At 41.6% G+C, this 17,897-nt stretch overlaps 2 protein-coding genes and 1 long non-coding RNA gene across 6 annotated transcripts; 2 read left to right on the forward strand and 1 right to left on the reverse strand.

The window, feature by feature from the left end:
- Positions 1-5,173: 5,173 nt before the first annotated feature.
- On the reverse strand, positions 5,174-10,069 carry mrpl27 (mitochondrial ribosomal protein L27). Of its 2 annotated transcripts, none has more exons than XM_069687921.1 (4): positions 9,781-10,069; positions 8,145-8,296; positions 6,559-6,626; positions 5,174-5,972 (listed from the first exon to the last, which is right to left on the reverse strand). In XM_069687921.1, the coding sequence occupies exons 1-4, from the start codon at positions 9,894-9,896 to the stop codon at positions 5,766-5,768; spliced, it is 543 nt and encodes a 180-aa protein (XP_069544022.1). In that variant the 5' UTR covers positions 9,897-10,069; the 3' UTR covers positions 5,174-5,765. The 2 variants fall into 2 exon arrangements, with proteins under 2 accessions (XP_069544022.1, XP_069544023.1); XM_069687922.1 differs by having other exon boundaries at positions 8,145-8,273; positions 9,797-10,056.
- LOC138614449 (uncharacterized) lies at positions 8,482-8,980 on the forward strand. The gene is made up of 3 exons (XR_011310279.1): positions 8,482-8,533; positions 8,849-8,874; positions 8,957-8,980. It is a non-coding gene; the product is annotated as an uncharacterized lncRNA (long non-coding RNA).
- A 196-nt stretch (positions 10,070-10,265) lies between the features above and the next one.
- eme1 (essential meiotic structure-specific endonuclease 1) lies at positions 10,266-16,958 on the forward strand. Of its 3 annotated transcripts, none has more exons than XM_069687918.1 (9): positions 10,266-10,326; positions 10,975-11,710; positions 11,903-12,030; positions 12,163-12,252; positions 12,954-13,075; positions 13,384-13,522; positions 14,755-14,870; positions 14,950-15,139; positions 16,529-16,958. In XM_069687918.1, exons 2-9 carry the CDS (start codon positions 10,999-11,001, stop codon positions 16,703-16,705), a joined length of 1,674 nt encoding a protein of 557 aa, XP_069544019.1. In that variant the 5' UTR covers positions 10,266-10,326; positions 10,975-10,998; the 3' UTR covers positions 16,706-16,958. The 3 variants fall into 3 exon arrangements, with proteins under 3 accessions (XP_069544019.1, XP_069544020.1, XP_069544021.1); XM_069687919.1 differs by having other exon boundaries at positions 10,286-10,330; XM_069687920.1 differs by lacking the exon at positions 10,266-10,326 and adding an exon at positions 10,458-10,841.
- Positions 16,959-17,897: the final 939 nt, after the last annotated feature.

A 17,897-nucleotide genomic window follows, 5' to 3' on the forward strand; every position in this document is an offset into this window, starting at 1 on the left:
TTTAGCTAAAACAAGTGTGAAATAGACTATGGCAGTGTGTTAGCATATGCAAATGAATATCGATTACCTAAAAATGATCCACTTGAAGACTAGACACCAAACATCGAAGAAGTTTATCATAGCACATGAGGTAGTCTTCTAAATTGAATGTTATGCAATAATAATAGATCCCATATTATTTTGCTATGTTAAATAAAATTTATAGCACCCGCAAATGTCATGATCTCTACATTAATATAATTAACATATGAGATAATTTAACAAAATGGTATTGTATAACTGAATTTTGTGAGCAAGGGTTCATATATGGTCAAAGGCTGAAACGCAGAGCAGATTTAAACTTTCTCAGTAAAAGATCCATCATTTCTGTCTTTCTACCAGTAACGTTCATGATTCAATTCTCAGGAAGTTTTTGTTTCATTTTGGGTCAAATGGGTCGTAACTACAAGTCCGAATCAGCTGGGTTTAAAAAAAGCTCAAAGGCATCTTTATCATGTGCATTCATTTTATGGAAGCAAGTAAGTGCTGTAATCACTACAATTTATGAAGCAACTCCAGACTAAAACTGTGATTTAGGTGTTCAGGGTGTTTCTATTGGGTAATATCAAGTGGTGCTGTATTGATCAAATATATTTAAAATATAATCTTTTTGTTTCGATTGTTATTTGTTTTTATTTAGCAAATTCATAAATTTATCTGGATTTGATTTTGACAATTGCAACATAGTTGTTTTCAAGTATTTTTCTATTTGGTAATTGAATTTGTGTTAAAAAACAAAAACAAAAAAAAACTAACTGCTAGAATTCAAATCACAGAAATAAAAATTTTTTTGTGTTGATAAATTCAGATTTATCTATTTTATTTGAGCAATTGAATTTTTTTCAAATATTTGCACTTACTATTTTTCTGTTTTGTATTTGAATTTGTAAGGAAAATAAAGTTTTTCAAACGTAAGAAGAAGATTTAAATCACACGTTCCTATTTTTAGAGTTCACAAATACAAATAGAATATTTATCTTTAACTTAGTCAAACTCTGATCTAACAATTCAAGTTCAATTTAAATGTCAGTCGTGGAATTGGCCCTGTAAATGACGGTACAAATTTTAGTTGAAGGTTTTTATAATATTTTTGTACTTGCATTAAAAAATACATTTTAAAAACCCATTATTAAACCCACAAATATTAAAATCATAGAATTCAAATGACATGATTTACAGAGTATTTACCAGTGTACATTGTACAATCATGTTGTGTTTAAATTTTACATTTCAGTTGCCTATAAAAGTGGAACTGTTGTGGCCCTTATTTGCTTCCATAGATTCAAACAACAAATGTCTTATCTCACTTGTCATTTTGTGTATTTCTTGTCCACTTTCTGTTGTTTTTTTTGTCTTCATGTTGAACTCTCCACTTTGAGTGATGATACACATGAATGTTTGTTGTATTTCTGGTCAAATCAGCTTTTTGCAGCTTCCTGTTTTGAGTATTTAATGGGAAGTGGGGTTGATTTTTGATTTTTGTTGTTGTTGTTGTTGTTGTTGTTTTACAACTAGTTTCCTTTTCAAATGGTCTCCTGATCAGATTGGACACAAGCTTCTAAATGAGCAATAAAACAGTGTCTCACAATCATTTGAAGGTTAGGGTCTCTCATAGGTTGTTTTTCCTCTAACGTCAAAGGGCAGAAAGAAGCATTAAAGTACTTCATGACCAAACTGCATTAATATCTTAGTAGAAAAATTAAAAAAAAGACTGTTTTATGTACTAACTGCTGCTACCCTCTACTAGATTAACCCTAAGTAGTCAGATGCACAATCAACACTGTTTTGGATGTTTAGTTTCTCACTTTTCCTTGTAGATATGAAGCTTTCTTGTTTCACCTGGATCCCCGAAGCTCCGCCCACAGTAGATGTGTATTTAAAGTGTTTGGGCATCAGTCGCCGGAGATGGACGAGACGAGTCGATTTGGATTTGGGTGCACTGATCAACTCGATGCATGTAACAGAACACGTTGTGCAGATGTTGTGCTGAGCTTGTTTTTTTTTAATTTTGTTTTGTTTTTTGTTGTTGTTGTTGTGATTGTCATTGTTTGTTCTTCAGTCTGTGTTTTCCGTCGTTCACTGTTCTCGGGTAGATATGGAAGACCATTACCGCCAAGAAGGAAAAAATACGAGACAGTAGGCAACATAAAAGTAAAACGATGAGATCCATCCATCTAATATCTAAACATGCTGCGACCTGTTCAGGGTCACAGGGGGGCGGAGCCTATCCCAGGTGGGATACAAAATCTAACAAATGTTTTTTAATAGATATAACAAATACATTTAGTCTACTTTTGTAATTTAGTATTGCATAAATGTGATTTAAATTTGGGGCACAATGCCTTATGGCTTTGGTTTGATAAATCAAATATTGACACTTCTCATTTTTTTGACCAAATTTTCTATGTATCGCAAAATTGTGATGTTGCACTGTTGTGACTCAATTTGATCCGAGTAAGTGTTGGATTTTGTAATTGACTTAAAACACCGACTTACTTTTACACATTTGGATGTGTAAGTCAAAATTGTCACTATCTGTAATGTTGACTTAAGTTTGTTCTTAAAATCATTATTTTGATTTTGGTATTTCAAAATAATAAATAACTTCTTCATACTCTTAACTTAACTGATTACTATTTTGGCAGAGTCACATTAGTTGTGTAATTTATAATTTAAATTTACTATCTCAATATATTGGCTTCAGATATCTGATATAGTAGCTAAACTTTCTTTTGTGAAAATTTAGTTAGCAAGCCAAAATAAAAAAAACCATTATCACCAAAACTCTGATCATTTTGGACAAGTAAGTCCACATTTTGACACACCTTCAAACGTATTTGAGTTTGGATTTTCTTGCGTCATTTCATTTCTCTGCGTCTTGTTGGCGCTGATGGTTTTCCGTAGACTTCCAGCTCAACTGGTTCTGCCAGATGTGTGCAGTGACGAGGAGCAGTTGAATTTAGGTTTTTTGTTTTTTTTTAAATTGTTTTTGTTTCCTTGGATACTAACACGGGTCTTTTGTATGTGACAGCTCCCACCCTCCTCCCCCGCCCCCCTCCCCGGATTATATTAAACCATGATATTGTGGTGCTATATATATTTGATAAAAATGACTTAATGTATTGGGATTACTATTGTCTGAAAATAATTGTGAGTTGAGAGGGTTATGGTGCAAAATTTATTTTGGATACAAATGAAGAAAAAAAAAAATCTATGTTAATAGTTATAAATCTATTGATATTAACACTGACCCTTGAGGTACATTATTAGATTGCAGTTTAAGGTTTGTACATCTTTTTGATAGTGTATACCAGTTTCCTTTCATATGGTAAATTTGTGCTGTGATCAAGCTTTGATAGACTTTGTAAATAAAGCCAGTTATTTGGATCATCATACTGGTTGTAATGGATGGCTTCTTTGTTTACAAGCGTTGCAAACTGTTTCTGCATGGCTGTGAAAGTTTATCTGGTGATTTTTGTAAGAGCTGACTTTTACACTGAATAAAAAGGCTTACGACTTCAAACACTTTGGAAATCCTTTGTCAGTTTCAGCTCTTGATTCTTTCAAGGTCACTTTGCCGTGAGCTGCAGACCCTCCGTGTTCGGACACACGAACTCTCCCACCAGCAGCACGTGGCTCAGATGGTAGAGGGGTTCGAGCCCCGGCTGGTCCTCGGTCAAGACACTGAACCCCACGTTGCTCCTGATGGCATCGGTGTGTGATGTTCTCCTGATGGTGGAGTGATGACAGCTCAGTCCTTTCCGTAGGACATCTGGCGGTCACTTGTGGTATTGCACTTTTCCAACCAGAGACCTGAAAGTATTTTTTTCTGTATGAAGCAAAACCAAAAAATACTGAGTGCTAAATGAAGAATATGTTTTGGACAATACTGAATGTGGAGATGTGATTTGGTCATATTTCTCTCCAAATAGATGAAAAAGTTATGGAAAGTTTCACCTGGTGTCTGAGACTATGAACTACAACGACTGTCCATGAAATAAACCGAGCGCTCACATCAGGTCAGTGAGTTCTCGACCATGGAGTCTGGTGGTGGGCATGAAACACACATAATAATAATGATTATGTTGAGATTGTTCTTTGCGAATTGAGAACATTCCCAATCACTTATTAACCTACATAAGCCTTTTCATAACCCTGTGACAATGAACAATGAACGTTGTGAACAATCCTTTGTCCAACAGTAATAACACAGCTCTGTTATTGATTTTAAGAAAATATCATTTGGAGATGAATGTTTTCCAGAACAAGCGACTCCAGCTGTCTCAGGTTCGAAGGCGTCCTCCTCCAGACGGCATGTTTCAACCCTCTCCGTAGATGTTTGATAGATCTGTCATTAAACACCTCTGCTGAGCAACGGGAACACGGACGGCGTCTGTAAGCTCAGACACGAATAGCTTGGCAAGCTAGCAAGCAGTAATGCAGGAAATGAAAAACCATTATGACAGAGAGAAGATCAGGATGTGGAAACGCAAACATGTTCCTAAGATGAAAAACACCACGACTGAACATCACGTCTAATGAACCAATCACATCACAGGAAGGCTGTGGCTCAGACAGTAGAGTGGGTTGAACTAATCAGAAGGTTGGTGGTTCAATCCCCAGCTCCTCCATTCCACATGCCCAAGTGTCCTTGAGCAAGACACTGAACCCTGAGTTGTTCCCGATGGTGAACCATCGGTGTGTGAACGTTCTCCCGATGGGGAACCATCGGTGTGTGAACGTTCTCCCGATGGTGAACCATCGGTGTGTGAACGTTCTCCCGATGGGGAACCATCGGTGTGTGAACGTTCTCCCGATGGGGAACCATCGGTGTGTGAACGTTCTCCCGATGGTGAACCATCGGTGTGTGAACGTTCTCCCGATGGGGAACCATCGGTGTGTGAACGTTCTCCCGATGGGGAACCATCGGTGTGTGAACGTTCTCCCTGCAGCACCTTGCATGGTGATCTGTCTCATTAGTGTGTGAATGGAAAACCATGTTAAAGAGCTTTGAGAGCAAAAGGTGATAAAACTAAAGAAGTACAGAATATTTACCACATCAACCTGGGGGCGGGGTCTACTTTCATGTTCATAGAGCTGCAAGTAAAGAATGAAGCAAAAGGTGTCGAGTCTCTTTAGGAATTTAGGGTTTTATTATCTTAGAGAAAACTTGTGAATCTGTCACTGAATGAACAGAGAAGAGTTTTCCAGGGTTTAGTTCATAAGATAATAACTTTAAATACTAACTGGACATGAAGCCGACTTCACACCAGAGAAACCAACAGAGGCAGAACATCATGTGAAGACTCAGACAGGATCCTTCTGCTCCCGGTATGAAGTCAGGAAAAGGTTTCAGTCCTTTTAAGCACTTATGAACTCTTCAGTGACTCCTGACACAAAACCATCAGTCAGTGTTCAGACTGACGTACACAGATTTACTGGAGCACATCTTCCATGCTACAACGACACCAGCCGGAGGTCTTTGTTCTGTCCTGTTCCTGTCCTGGAATGACAACATTACAAATGCTGTTAGCGGATGCATGTCGAACAGAAGAACAGGAACCGTGGGAAACCGTCACTGAACACCTGCTGGCTTCTTTTGTTTTGTGTAAATTCCTGCAGGAGTCAAATAGTTCTGTAACTCAGAGACAGGAAGCCGAAGAGACCAAACGTCCACAGGTGTCCACCGAGGCGTTTCCTGCTTCCCTGGGATCCGTGCTGCCGTCTCAGACCGAGTCCACCAGCCTGAACTTCCCCTCCTGTTTGACCGGCAGGACGTTGATGAAAGTCTTGAAGAGCAGGGCTCCTTTGGGCAGCTTGGTGATGACCCGGGTGGCCTCGGGGCTGCGCGGCGGAGGGACGTAGACCTCCTTGGTGAACCGGACGTATCCGTCCTCCAGAGCAAACAGCGTGTTGTTGGTTCCCATCCCCACCTTCAGCACAGCGGGAACGATTAAATCTCATTAGTAAAACACAGAATCAGCCCAGTTATACCTGCCATTAACAAAACCTGACTGCACCCCAGGCGTGTCAATCAAACTAGCCCCTCCCCAAAATATATCTGTTTGAGTCCTAATATGTAATGAATGCTGGATTTATTTCCAGAAGAACCAGAAGGGAGTTTATCTAATGACACCATCATGACTTGTGGAAAACATTGACATGACTTTGTATTTCAGAAGAGAGCTTGATGCTTTTCAATGGGAGTCTATTGGAGACAGCCCCTGGTGGTCGCCAGTGGTATTACACTTTAAGGCACTTTTGCTTTATTAGCTTCACTTTTCAGACCCGGAGACTACGAACATTTATATTTACAGTCCGAGGCGCGAAAAAAAACAGATCTTATAATGCTGAGATCAAATCAAACTGGTGCCACAGTCGAGCTGTGAACAATGTCCGGCTCCACCAGATGACCCGAGGACAGTTAGCGTCTCCGCATCTTAAAGAAAAGCAGCAACACAGATAAGAAGTTCTTTTCATCAGACATCAACACATGTGGAGACAGAGAGCAGAACTTACATGAGCTCCTGGATGATACCTCATCAGCCTCTGGGTTGCCAGGATGTTACCAGCGTGGACAAAGTTACCTTGGAAACGGAAGAAAAACTAGTCAGTGAGTGTAACGCAGTCCAGACCCAGTTTGTGGGGAACTTTTCCTCTGCAGGGATACGAACACCTCACAGGACTTTCTAAAATCCTGTCCACAGAACGTCTTTGAACTTTGCAGAGAATCTCTCAGTTTTCTTTCTTTCTTTTGTGTAAAAATGGAGGAAGTCTAAACCAGTTATCTCCGATTTATGATAACATGACAACAGAAATAAATCAGAAGAGCTGCCTGTACATTTGTTGACATTTTCCAATTTTTCTTCCTAGCAATAAATAATAAAACTTCTTATGAATGTAATGAATCAACATGCGTGATGGGACTCTGACAGATGTTTCAGAAAAAACTTATGTTGTTGCTTAATTTGGTCCACGATGAGTCAATGAGTTCAATAATGAGGAAATATAACTACAGAAAACCATGAAGCCCGTCAGCTGTCGTTCACAGATGTGTGACGTCCTCACAAAACAACTCACGACACGTCATCAGCAGGAAAGAAAAACCTTCCTCGTGAGGGACATGTATGACTCATCACCTCCGAACGCTTATTTAAGGAAAAGCAAAGACTTTTTACGACCTGCAGATGAATGTATTCAAACATGTTGCTTCATAAACTGAAGAACTATTTCACTTTTTATTTTATGTCCAGCAGACACGACTATTAATTTATGTACAAAATAAAAGGAGCAGTGACGTGAACCTTGAGATTCATAATCCATCAACATCAATAACTATTGGTGAAAAATAATATTTCTATTTATTAAAAAGTTCTGTCAGACGACGTCGTTCCACTTTGTTCAAATTAAACAGCTTCAGGTAATCAATAAGGACACACACACACACACACTCACACACAGACACACACACACACACACACACACACACACACACACACACACACACACACACACACACACACACTCACACACACACACACAGACACACACACACACACACACACACACACACACACACACACACACACACACACACACACACACACACACACACACACACACACACACACACACACACATCTTAAAGATCTCCAAACATGTGGGAAGATGTGTATAAAATACTCTATTTTCATTAATAATGTCTGATATATTTTCTTTATGTTTTTAATCTATTCCTCCCTTGTTATGAATATGCAAACATATTTAATTTCTAAAGTAGAACTGCTGGACACGTGACATTTTCAAAGCGCACTTTCTCCCTTCGGTAGTTGAACTGTTTTTTGAGAGAAGGTGGAAACTTTTCATAAGTTTTTCATCTATTTGGAGAGAAATACGACCAAATCACATCTCCATACTCGGTCCTGTCCAAATAATACGACCAACATCTGTGGTTGGGAATAATTTTACTTTAACAAAACAGAAATTCTCCTTTTGAAATGCAGATGTTGACACAGAGGGAGCGACACAATCCAGTTCACAACACGAGTTCAGCCATAAATCAGAGAACTTCTAAATCTGTGACAGATCAAATAATTCGTTCTCACCGTCCTGTTTCTTGAAGCCATATCTGCGGCCGGGGCTCTTCCCTCCGACGTTCTTGCTGCTGCCGCCGGCCTTCTTGGAGGCAAACCTCAGGGAGACCAGCAGAGAGGACTGAGCAGGGGTCAGCAGACCTGAGACCAGTAGAGAGGACTGAGTAGAGGTCACAGACCTGAGACCAGCAGAGGTCACAGACCTCAGACCAGCAGAGGTCACAGACCTCAGACCAGCAGAGGTCACAGACCTCAGACCAGCAGAGGTCACAGACCTCAGACCAGCAGAGGTCACAGACCTCAGACCAGCAGCACAAACACAGTAAAGCTATATTTGATTAAATATAAAATCCAGTCTATATACTCTAAGTATGTTTAAATCTGTGGGGTTTGTAGGTTAGGTTAGATTAGGGTTAGATTAGGGTTAGGGTTAGATTAGGTTAGGGTTAGATTAGATTAGGTTAGGGTTAGATTAGGATTAGGTAGGTTAGGGTTAGATTAGATTAGGCTAGGTTACGTTAGGGTTAGATTAGATTAGGTTAAATAGGTTAGGATTAGGTAGGTCAGGGTTAGATTAGATTAGGGTTAGATTAGGTTAGGATTAGGTAGGTTAGGGTTAGATTAGATTAGGGTTAGATTAGGTTAGGTTAGATTAGGTTAAGTAGGTTAGGATTAGGTAGGTCAGGGTTAGATTAGATTAGGTTAGGATTAGGTAGGTTAGGGTTAGATTAGATTAGGTTAGGTAGGTTAGGATTAGGTAGGTCAGGGTTAGATTAGATTAGGATTAGGTAGGTTAGGGTTAGATTAGGTTAGGGTTAGATTAGGCTAGATTACGTTAGGGTTAGATTAGATTAGGGTTAGATTAGGTTAGGATTAGGTAGGTTAGGGTTAGATTAGATTAGATTAGGTTAGGGTTAGATTAGGTTAGGATTAGGTAGGTCAGGGTTAGATTAGGTTAGGGTTAGATTAGGTTAGGATTAGGTAGGTTAGGGTTAGATTAGGTTAGATTAGGATTAGTTAGATTAGGGTTAGATTAGGTTAGGGTTAGATTAGGTTGGGCTAGATTACGTTAGGGTTAGATTAGATTAGGGTTAGATTAGGTTAGGATTAGGTAGGTCAGGGTTAGATTAGATTAGGTTAGGGTTAGATTAGGTTAGGTAGTTAGTAGTAGAGTGCTGTATGTAATTGTATGAACAGTAGCATTTCATTGATAAACATTTTAATTAAATGTCTGTTATAATAAGACTCATGAGTCTATGTTGTGATCATAATAAATAAACAATGAATATGAAGAAGAGCATGAAAAGGAAAGCTGCATGTCTGAAACACTGAATGTTGTTTCATTATCGAGTCTGCAGAAAGAGAAGTTCCGTGTTCTTATTTTCATTATCACCTCGTGTCATGTGTCCTAAACTGGCAGCAGCATTTATAAAAGTGTAATAAAATAAGACCATGTTGACAATATTGTCTAAAAACGGAACTGTGCGCGTGACATTCAGTGCAGCTCGCTACGTTAGCATGGAGCATCTGCTGCTGGAAACGTGCGTTTAACGCGCGCGTCCGTTCAACGAACAGAAACATCCAACATACCCTAACATCCATGATCACCAGCAACCAGTACACCGCTCCTCTCACGCTCAAAGAACAGGGCACACGTTTCATACCTGCTCTGGGTTTCAGCATCAAGGACGCCAGCGCTGCCATCATGAACCATATGTCGCTCCGTCGAATCCCATACGTCACATCCGGATACGTGTGCTCCATTCAGGTTCCTTAGGAAATATGCAACACCGTCACGGTAACAGACAACACACACCGACATCACAGCTCTGACCTTCAGGCTGTGTGCCTCCAAAAAGACGTCAGCTAAAACTAAGTCATGAAATAGCACCATACATGTTTAAAAGTGGCATGACATCACAACTTTATGATCATAAATTATATAATTTATTTTATTTAGTTATTTAGTTTATTCTGTACTCAAAGGTATACTGGTCTGACATTAAAACATTACTTTCAGCGGTTTTTGAGAAACGGACTCCAATCATTCCCTGGAGTAAAGTCATGCAAGACAGACTGCCTCGAGGCCAGCGGAAGTGAGCGGAGAGTTTCAGTTTCCCATGACCCTCAAAGGCAACACCACGTTTGTAACCCGGGGAACTCAAACGGCTGGACGAACCTCCTCCAGATGTTTGTAGGTATACACGAACACCTGCCAAGATTAACGCAGCGATCTAATGAGTTCTTAATTTAGCCTCCTCCGTGTTAACTTAACGGCCGTGTGCCTTCAAAGAGGTCCGAGAGAGCCGCAGCAGCTCCGCTCGCTCCCTGGCGGCGACCCGGACGTCGGAAATCGGGCAAATTGCGCTCGGCTTGCCCCTCGTGTTCGGTTTTGTCTTGTAATTGGAACATCATTGTTGTACCAAACTCAATTTAAAAAGTAGTTTATTTATGTTTTTATCGCCAAGTTCTGTTTGGGTCCACGTAGCGCAGCTGGAAGTTAGATATCCAATTATCTGAGCGGCGACCCATCACTGGTCCTCCTTCTCTGGTCCCGGCAGATTGGACTGCGGTCGGCGGGAACGGGCAGGGTGCCCACGTCTTAAAACTACAAGTTCACTGAAATAAGCCCTGCGTGGTGGATTGAGTCCATGCCGAATTAATCACAGCACCTTTACTCGGTGATTGATTTATGTTTTGATCTGCCAGGTAACACATTCACTTGTTAATCATTTAATAATAACAAATTCTGAGATTTTAGTGCGAAGTCTGGTGTGTTTTTTGCTCAGTGGGAAGGACTTGGTGATCCTGTGGTAACTCTTGTGTGGTACGTCATCCACAGTGACCTGTCGGGACCTGAGAGGAGATGGGCAGCTGCAGCGACTCCAGCAGCGACCTGGACGAGGAGCTGCCCGTGTTCGACCTCCTGCAGCCGAGTCGCCAGGCCTCCCAGAGCCGGGCAGAGAAACCAGACGTGGTCGACCTGGATGACTCTGACACAGAAGCAGCGGCCTCGTCCTCCCCGGGGAAGAGTAAAGCAGGCGCACGCACGACAACGGCTGCTGTAATGATGATCAGCAGCGATTCTGATGACGATGCACCTTATGTCCCTCTGGCACAGAGACTCAAACGCAGACGAGACAATGTGATTAGCGCCTCTCCCGCTGTCACTAATGGGAAAGACGCTGAGCACCGCTCACCATCCGGTCTGGCCGGCTCGCTGCTCCCCCGTCAGAACGGCTCTTCCAGGTCTGAGCGCCCACTCAGCCTGCATCAGGTGAGACCGGTGAGCCGCGAGGCATCAGCTGACTCCGAGGACCCCCGTCACCTGCCTCTGAAGCCTGTCTCCAGTGCAGGCGGCGCAGACACCTCTCCTGCCAAGAGGAAAGCTGCCAAGCGGACGGCGGAGGAGATCCGGTCCTCCAGGGAGGAGGCTCTGAGGAGGAGGAGGCAGGACAGGGAGGCGCTCAGGCACCAGCGCGACAGACAGAAAGCCGAGAGGAAAGCTGTAGCGGAGGCTGCCAAGGCCCTGAGGCCAGAGGAGTGTTTAAAGCATGTGGTGGTGGCTGTGGACCCAGGTAAGGAGGAAACAACCATCCTCGGCAGCAGAATGCTGGTTCATTACACACACAACACCAGCGGTACCGGCAGAGTGGATCATGTTCTGTAGCGACTGCAGATGCAGCCAGCTCCGCTTGTGCTCAGCTTATTGAAGTCATTAGAGGGGCTAACTGAGGCCGTCATTTTGCTGAGTGTGTTTGTGTTTGCAGCTCTGTTACAGCTGGAAGGGGGCGGAGCTCTGCTGGCGTCCGTGCAGGCTCTGGGCTGCAGCTGCGCCATAGAGAAGCAGCCCCTCTCACGCAGCGTCAGCTGGATGAGGAGAGCTGCCAGTGCACAGGTGATAACACACACACTCGGTTTCCCGCTGCCTCGGTTTACCTGTCAAATATGTCATGATTGTCATAAACAAATGAGAAGCCGTTAATAATAATACACAGGAAGTCGACTCACTGTCCCCTCTGTGTGTCAGCCGGACGAAGCAGCGTGCTCACCAGAGGACCACGTGGTGATGCAGATGACGGTGGAGGACTTCATCACTCTGATCCACGGCTCCAGTCAGGTGCGTCGGTTCTGTTTGGGCTGTTTGTGGCGGTTTCGGCACCCAGCGGAGCTCTTTGGTTCTGGACAGTTTGTGTGCCATCGTCACACATTCACAACAACAGCTGGATACATCACAACACAATCAGACAACACGCTGCACGTCACACACAACACCAGCGGTACCGGCAGGGATACCGGCGACCGGCGGGGAACGAAATGCTGAGTGAAAGAAACAACAATGTAAAACGTCTTTTTTAAAACTCATAAAGGATAAAGCTGCTCATGATCTATTTTTTCCTCATTGTCAACAAATTCTACAGAAACAGCAGAAACATCAACATGTCTGTCTCTGGTTCCTACTGAGGATGGAAATCTTTCTAAAAACAACTCACAGACATGCAGTTAATTTCTTTTTAAAAGCTTCATTAACTTCCTGTAGCAGCTGCTCACTATAGTTTTTATCAAACTGGAGGAAATGTATTTAAAGAGACTACTTTTAGCATGGATTATTACTCACACGCACAATATACTCTATTACAAATTACAATATCCAACTAAGATGTTAAAATACATTCAGGACATGTTCTTAACATTTGATTTGTACATGGAAGGAGTTTTGATGGCTATAGTTCATAAAAATGAGTCCATTGACTATTCCGTATTTGATTGACATGCAGCTCTTTTCTTCTGTCCAACATCTCCGGTCCCTGTCCAACGCAGACGGAGAGACTCGGCCGGTCGGACTGCGGCTCCACGCTGACGTCTTGGGTCCAGGACCAGCAGAGGAGACACCCGGACAAGAGCCTCAGCCTGGCAGTCATCGAGCTGGACTCATACTTCAGGTAGGGAAGCTGGATGTGGAGCTGCTGGACCTTTAAAGGGCGATTCTGCTTTGTTTCCTCCTGTATGTGTCTGCTGAGTCTCTGCGTCAGACTGACTTCAACTCTCCACCTCTGTCGTAGAGATTCAGGGAGTCAGAGATGAGGGAGAAAATGGTTGAATCGGTCCTTTAATTCAAAATGTTTTCAAACTCATTAGAAATCCTCAGTCTGTAACTGCTGCAGAGGTCTGGATGTGTGAGTGGAGGGAGGCGGAGGACGTCCTGAGTGTTAATACCGCAAAAATAAAACACCCAACTTTTTGTCACCAGATCGCAGAAGTCCAAAAACCAGAAGAAGTTTCGAGCGGCTGTCGCTGGCGAGGAGACGGGGGGAGGAAGAGTGAGGAAGAGGAGGAAGAATGGAGGAGATGAAGCGATGCCTAGAGTGTCCCGAGTAGAGGTGGAGGAGGTAGGTGGGGCCGTCGCTGTTTTTAATGGGATTTACCAGGGAAATGAAGGGGTTTTAATATTCAGGTCTTTATAATGACACATGGTTTAAAGGTTTTTAATCTGAAAAATATAACTGTTAACTAATGAAATGTTAATTTATGATACTTTGTAAATTGTGTTGCTGTTTGTATTTCTTAAAATCAAAATACTGTGTACATTTTTTTGTAAAAAAAAATAATGAATGAATGAAACTACTAATAATGGATTTTAATGGATTATGTTCTCGGGATAAAAAGTCTGTCCTTATTTATATTTTAAAAGGCACTTAAATCTTAAAAATCACAGATCATTTTCAGGCTTTTTGGCAAATTTAATTCTTAAATTGTATTGATTTACTTGTTGTAATGTTGTAGTTAAAGTTTCCTAATTGGATTTAAGAGGATGATTCGTACTGTATATTAAGGTATTCTGTTGAGTTTTTAAAGGAATCTTTCAGGATAAAAAAAAAACTTTAAAAAAAGAATACCACCTCTTCAGCTCTACTTTTATTTATTCTAAAATGGGCTTTTCGTCTCTTCTTCTGGATGTGATTTTCATCCCGTTTAATTCATTTAATGGTGTTTTTACAGCCTGCAAATGATCACTTGAAATATAAAAATGTATAAAATTGTACATGAATAACACCAAATTAATATACTTTTTAAAAGTTTAAGCGATTTTCAACCGTTAAACCACCTCTAACTTAACTATGTGTAAAAAACTAATATTATTACAGATTTGTTTCATCTTTTACTTTAACGTGAAAATTGGGAAATGGTTTGTGTTTGGTAAATTGTAAAAAGCTCTTTAAGCAATGCAAATAATCCTTAAAACAATATTATATTCTGTTAATATATCTGTACATTTGATTAATGTGCCCTGAAATTTGAGGTGAATCTGGTGGTATTAATTCAATTTTATATGAAATGTTATTTGAACATTTCACAGAATCCTCATCCCTGAATTACCCCTTAAATACCATAAAGAAAACACTTTAATATATAACAATGTTATCTATAATTATTCTCAAATATGGTGTAATATTATATTATCTGATTACTTATTAAAAGTAGCTTCGAATTAATATAATTTCAGGAGAAAATCATCATCTCAGAATCTCCCATCTTGTTTATGGGCTTTTCAAAATAAAGTGTTTCTAAAGATGTTGTTGAATAAAGGATCTCTGGCTGCTTTCTGTTGACGTCCCATCAGGCTGTGGTGCATCTCCAGCTTCACACCGGTGTCTCCATCCGCTTCTTGTCCACCTGGAAGGACTTCTCCGACCACATCACCATGACAACCAAAGCAGTGGCAGAGGCCCCTTTCAAGTGAGCGAACTCAGTTTTTTTTAGTCTGCACGGCTCCTGTGAGATCAAAAAGTCACCTCCCACCTTCCTGTGTTTGCAGGAGGGAGCGGGAGAGCACCGGCTTCTCCTTCTACCTGGAGAGCGAGTGGGCGGGGGGGCAGCGGGTGGACAGAGGTGGGCGGGGCCTGCAGCAGGTGTGGAAGAGACAGATCCAGCAGCTCAACAGAGTCAGTCCAGACATGGCTGCTGCCATCGTAGCAGCTTATCCTTCCCCACAGCTGCTCAGCGAGGTACCGACCTGCTCTCTGTTTCTAAAACAACACATTTAAATCCTCCTTTTCTCTCTTCTCTTCATAACTACAACGTTTGAATGAGACATTGTCTTCTGATGTACGTCTCTTTCTCCTTAACTCGACACATTAAAACGCTTATTGTTTTGTCACCTGTTGTCATAAAGAGGAAGCAGGTGACTGCAGCCTGTTGTAGCCCGGGGGGGGGGGGGGGGGTGCTCACACAATACAGAAGCAGCTATACACTAACCTTTGACCCCACCAGAGCATGTGCTGCAGTACATTTTTTTTTTCAAATAACTCAGTTTATTCAGAATTTGTATATATTTTGTGTGTGTGTGTGAGTGTGTGTGTGTGTGTGTGAGTGTGTGTGTGTGTGTGTGTGCGCGCTCCTGCTCCCCCTGCTGGTGGACTGTGGAAGAATCTACTAGACATTAGGAGTGGGTTTTAAAACAGACAGCTTTTTAACACATTGAAAACAGCTTTTTATTTAAAATATTAATATTTAATATCTTTTGTTACATTAAAGCACTAAAACAACTTTTTAAAACACTGAAACCATTTTACAAATATTGACACTGCCGTAGAGGTTTTTTTTTTTCTCATTGTGTGTGAGTGTGTGTGCACTAAGGGAGTGCAATAGCACACCACCAAAATCACACAGGTCCATGTTTATTAGATGCAACATCCTCTGTTTCACATCACCAGGCTGTAGGTCAAACCTAGTGTATGCCTGGACTGGGTATGAAATGCCATAAGGCTTTTATTTTGAAATGGGTACAGGAAGTTGTGGCATTCAGCCAATCAGTAATGTAGTTGTATCACTCGGATTACAGACACGTTTTTAGAGCTGCGAAGCTACTGTTGTTGTGCAGCCAAAAGCTTTTCTCGTGGGAGGCTTTTATTGTGAAGGTCACAGCTTCTTGGAGCGCCGGGCACAACAGGAAGTCTCTGAATGTAATAATTGCGCTTCATATCCAGCTGATTCAGAAAAGAGGACAGTCGGTTGTCATCTGCCTCCAAATTATTTTTCCAGTTCGCACATATTCATTTTTTTTGACACAAAAAAACCCAAATGTTTGGGCCACAATTTGGTGGAAATATTAATACTTAGTATATTAATACTGGACCTCAGAAATCCAGTTTCAGTTGGGCTCTACTGTCGAGGTCTCGTGTAGTCCAGACCTCGGAGGCTCACGATGGACCAACAACATTATTAAACAGTTGTTTCACCATTTCATTTTCAGGAGTTTCTGTTATTTTCTTCTTGTTTGTGCATTTTGGTCACAGCTTCGGGAGAAACACGGTTTTTGCAGGACTTTGAGCATCATCTCTGATGTCTTCTCATAATAAAGTGGACATCCTCCATGTCTCCCTGTCTGTCCTCAGGCCTACCGTCTCTGCAGGACCAACCGGGACAAAGTGTCTCTGCTGTCCGAGCTTCTGATCCGCAGAGGAGAAGGCGTCACCTCCACCACCCGCCGGGTCGGGGGGGAGCTGTCCAAACGCCTCTACCTCCTGATGACCTCCTGTGACCCCGAGCACACTTTAGACTCCGCCCACTGACCCCCTGCAGCTTCGACCTGTGCAGTTACATTCAGTTTCTTTTATCTTTTGTATTAAAACCTTTATGGACGCAGTGTTTTTGAAGATCATTATTATTTTTTGCAGGTTAACTCTTTCAGTGCTGCTCTTCACGACAACACTTATTAAAGGAGAATTCTCCCAATTTTCCACCTGAGTTTTATTTTCTTAAAGCTCGTCTGTCTGAATGTAGTTCAGGATAACGTGGACATAAATAAAGTTCAGTTAAACATCACTTGTTTCAAACTTCTATCTCTGAGTGTCTCTAAGTCAATGCTGAAGGTAGTCCAGCGGATCAGCTGTCACTTTCTATGTGTGAGACTGACAGATGAGTGAAATGTTAGTTTGGGACGTCCTCTGAGATTCATGAAAACAGAGATGGGCCTTCATATAGAGCAGAACTCTGATTCAAACAGGGAAACATTAGAAAAATGGAGGGGTTGTCTCAAAGATGCATCCAGCCTCACCTGGAGTCACATTTAATGAGGCCTTATGAGGGGAGACAGCCCTCATGTTGAACTGACACACACACACACACACACACACACACACACACACACACACACACACACACACACACACACACACACACACCTGTGTGTGCTGCTGTGGTGTGCAGTTGGTGAAATGTCTCCACAAATCTGCTCCACTTCTCTTTGTAATGCCCACGGCTCATTTCCACTGCATTAGCAAAATGGAACCTGACCAAGAAGAGATGAGAGCCGGGAACAGAGGATGGGGGGGAGGGAGGGGGGTCATGTGTGTGTGTGTGTGTGTGTGTGTGTGTGTGTGTGTGTGTGGGGGGGGGGTTAACGAGCTAGTAAATGGGTTTAAGAGATGAAGAGATGAACATAGCTCACTCTGGGTGAGACGGAGAGTCTCAGCAGGCTGTCGGAGGGTCGGAGGACTGAAGGAGGTTTATTAAAATGCATATTGCTTTATTTCATATTTGAACTCTATTTGTGTTTAATTTTATTTATTTTCTCTATTTTGAATTATTCCTTTATATGTGAAACACTGCATGAATTTTCTTCCTCCGAAACACTTTGAGTTGCATTTCTTGTATGACAGGGGCTCTACAAATACATTTTATATTATTATTATTATTATTATTATTATTATTATTATTATTATTATTATTATTATTCACATCACATTCATGCCATCGTGGTCA

This window comes from Brachyistius frenatus, unplaced genomic scaffold (genome assembly GCF_029030835.1).
Source record: "Brachyistius frenatus isolate BFR_SWC_R1_liver_20210118 unplaced genomic scaffold, ASM2903083v1 Contig_506, whole genome shotgun sequence".
Taxonomy (NCBI): Eukaryota; Metazoa; Chordata; class Actinopteri; family Embiotocidae; genus Brachyistius; species Brachyistius frenatus.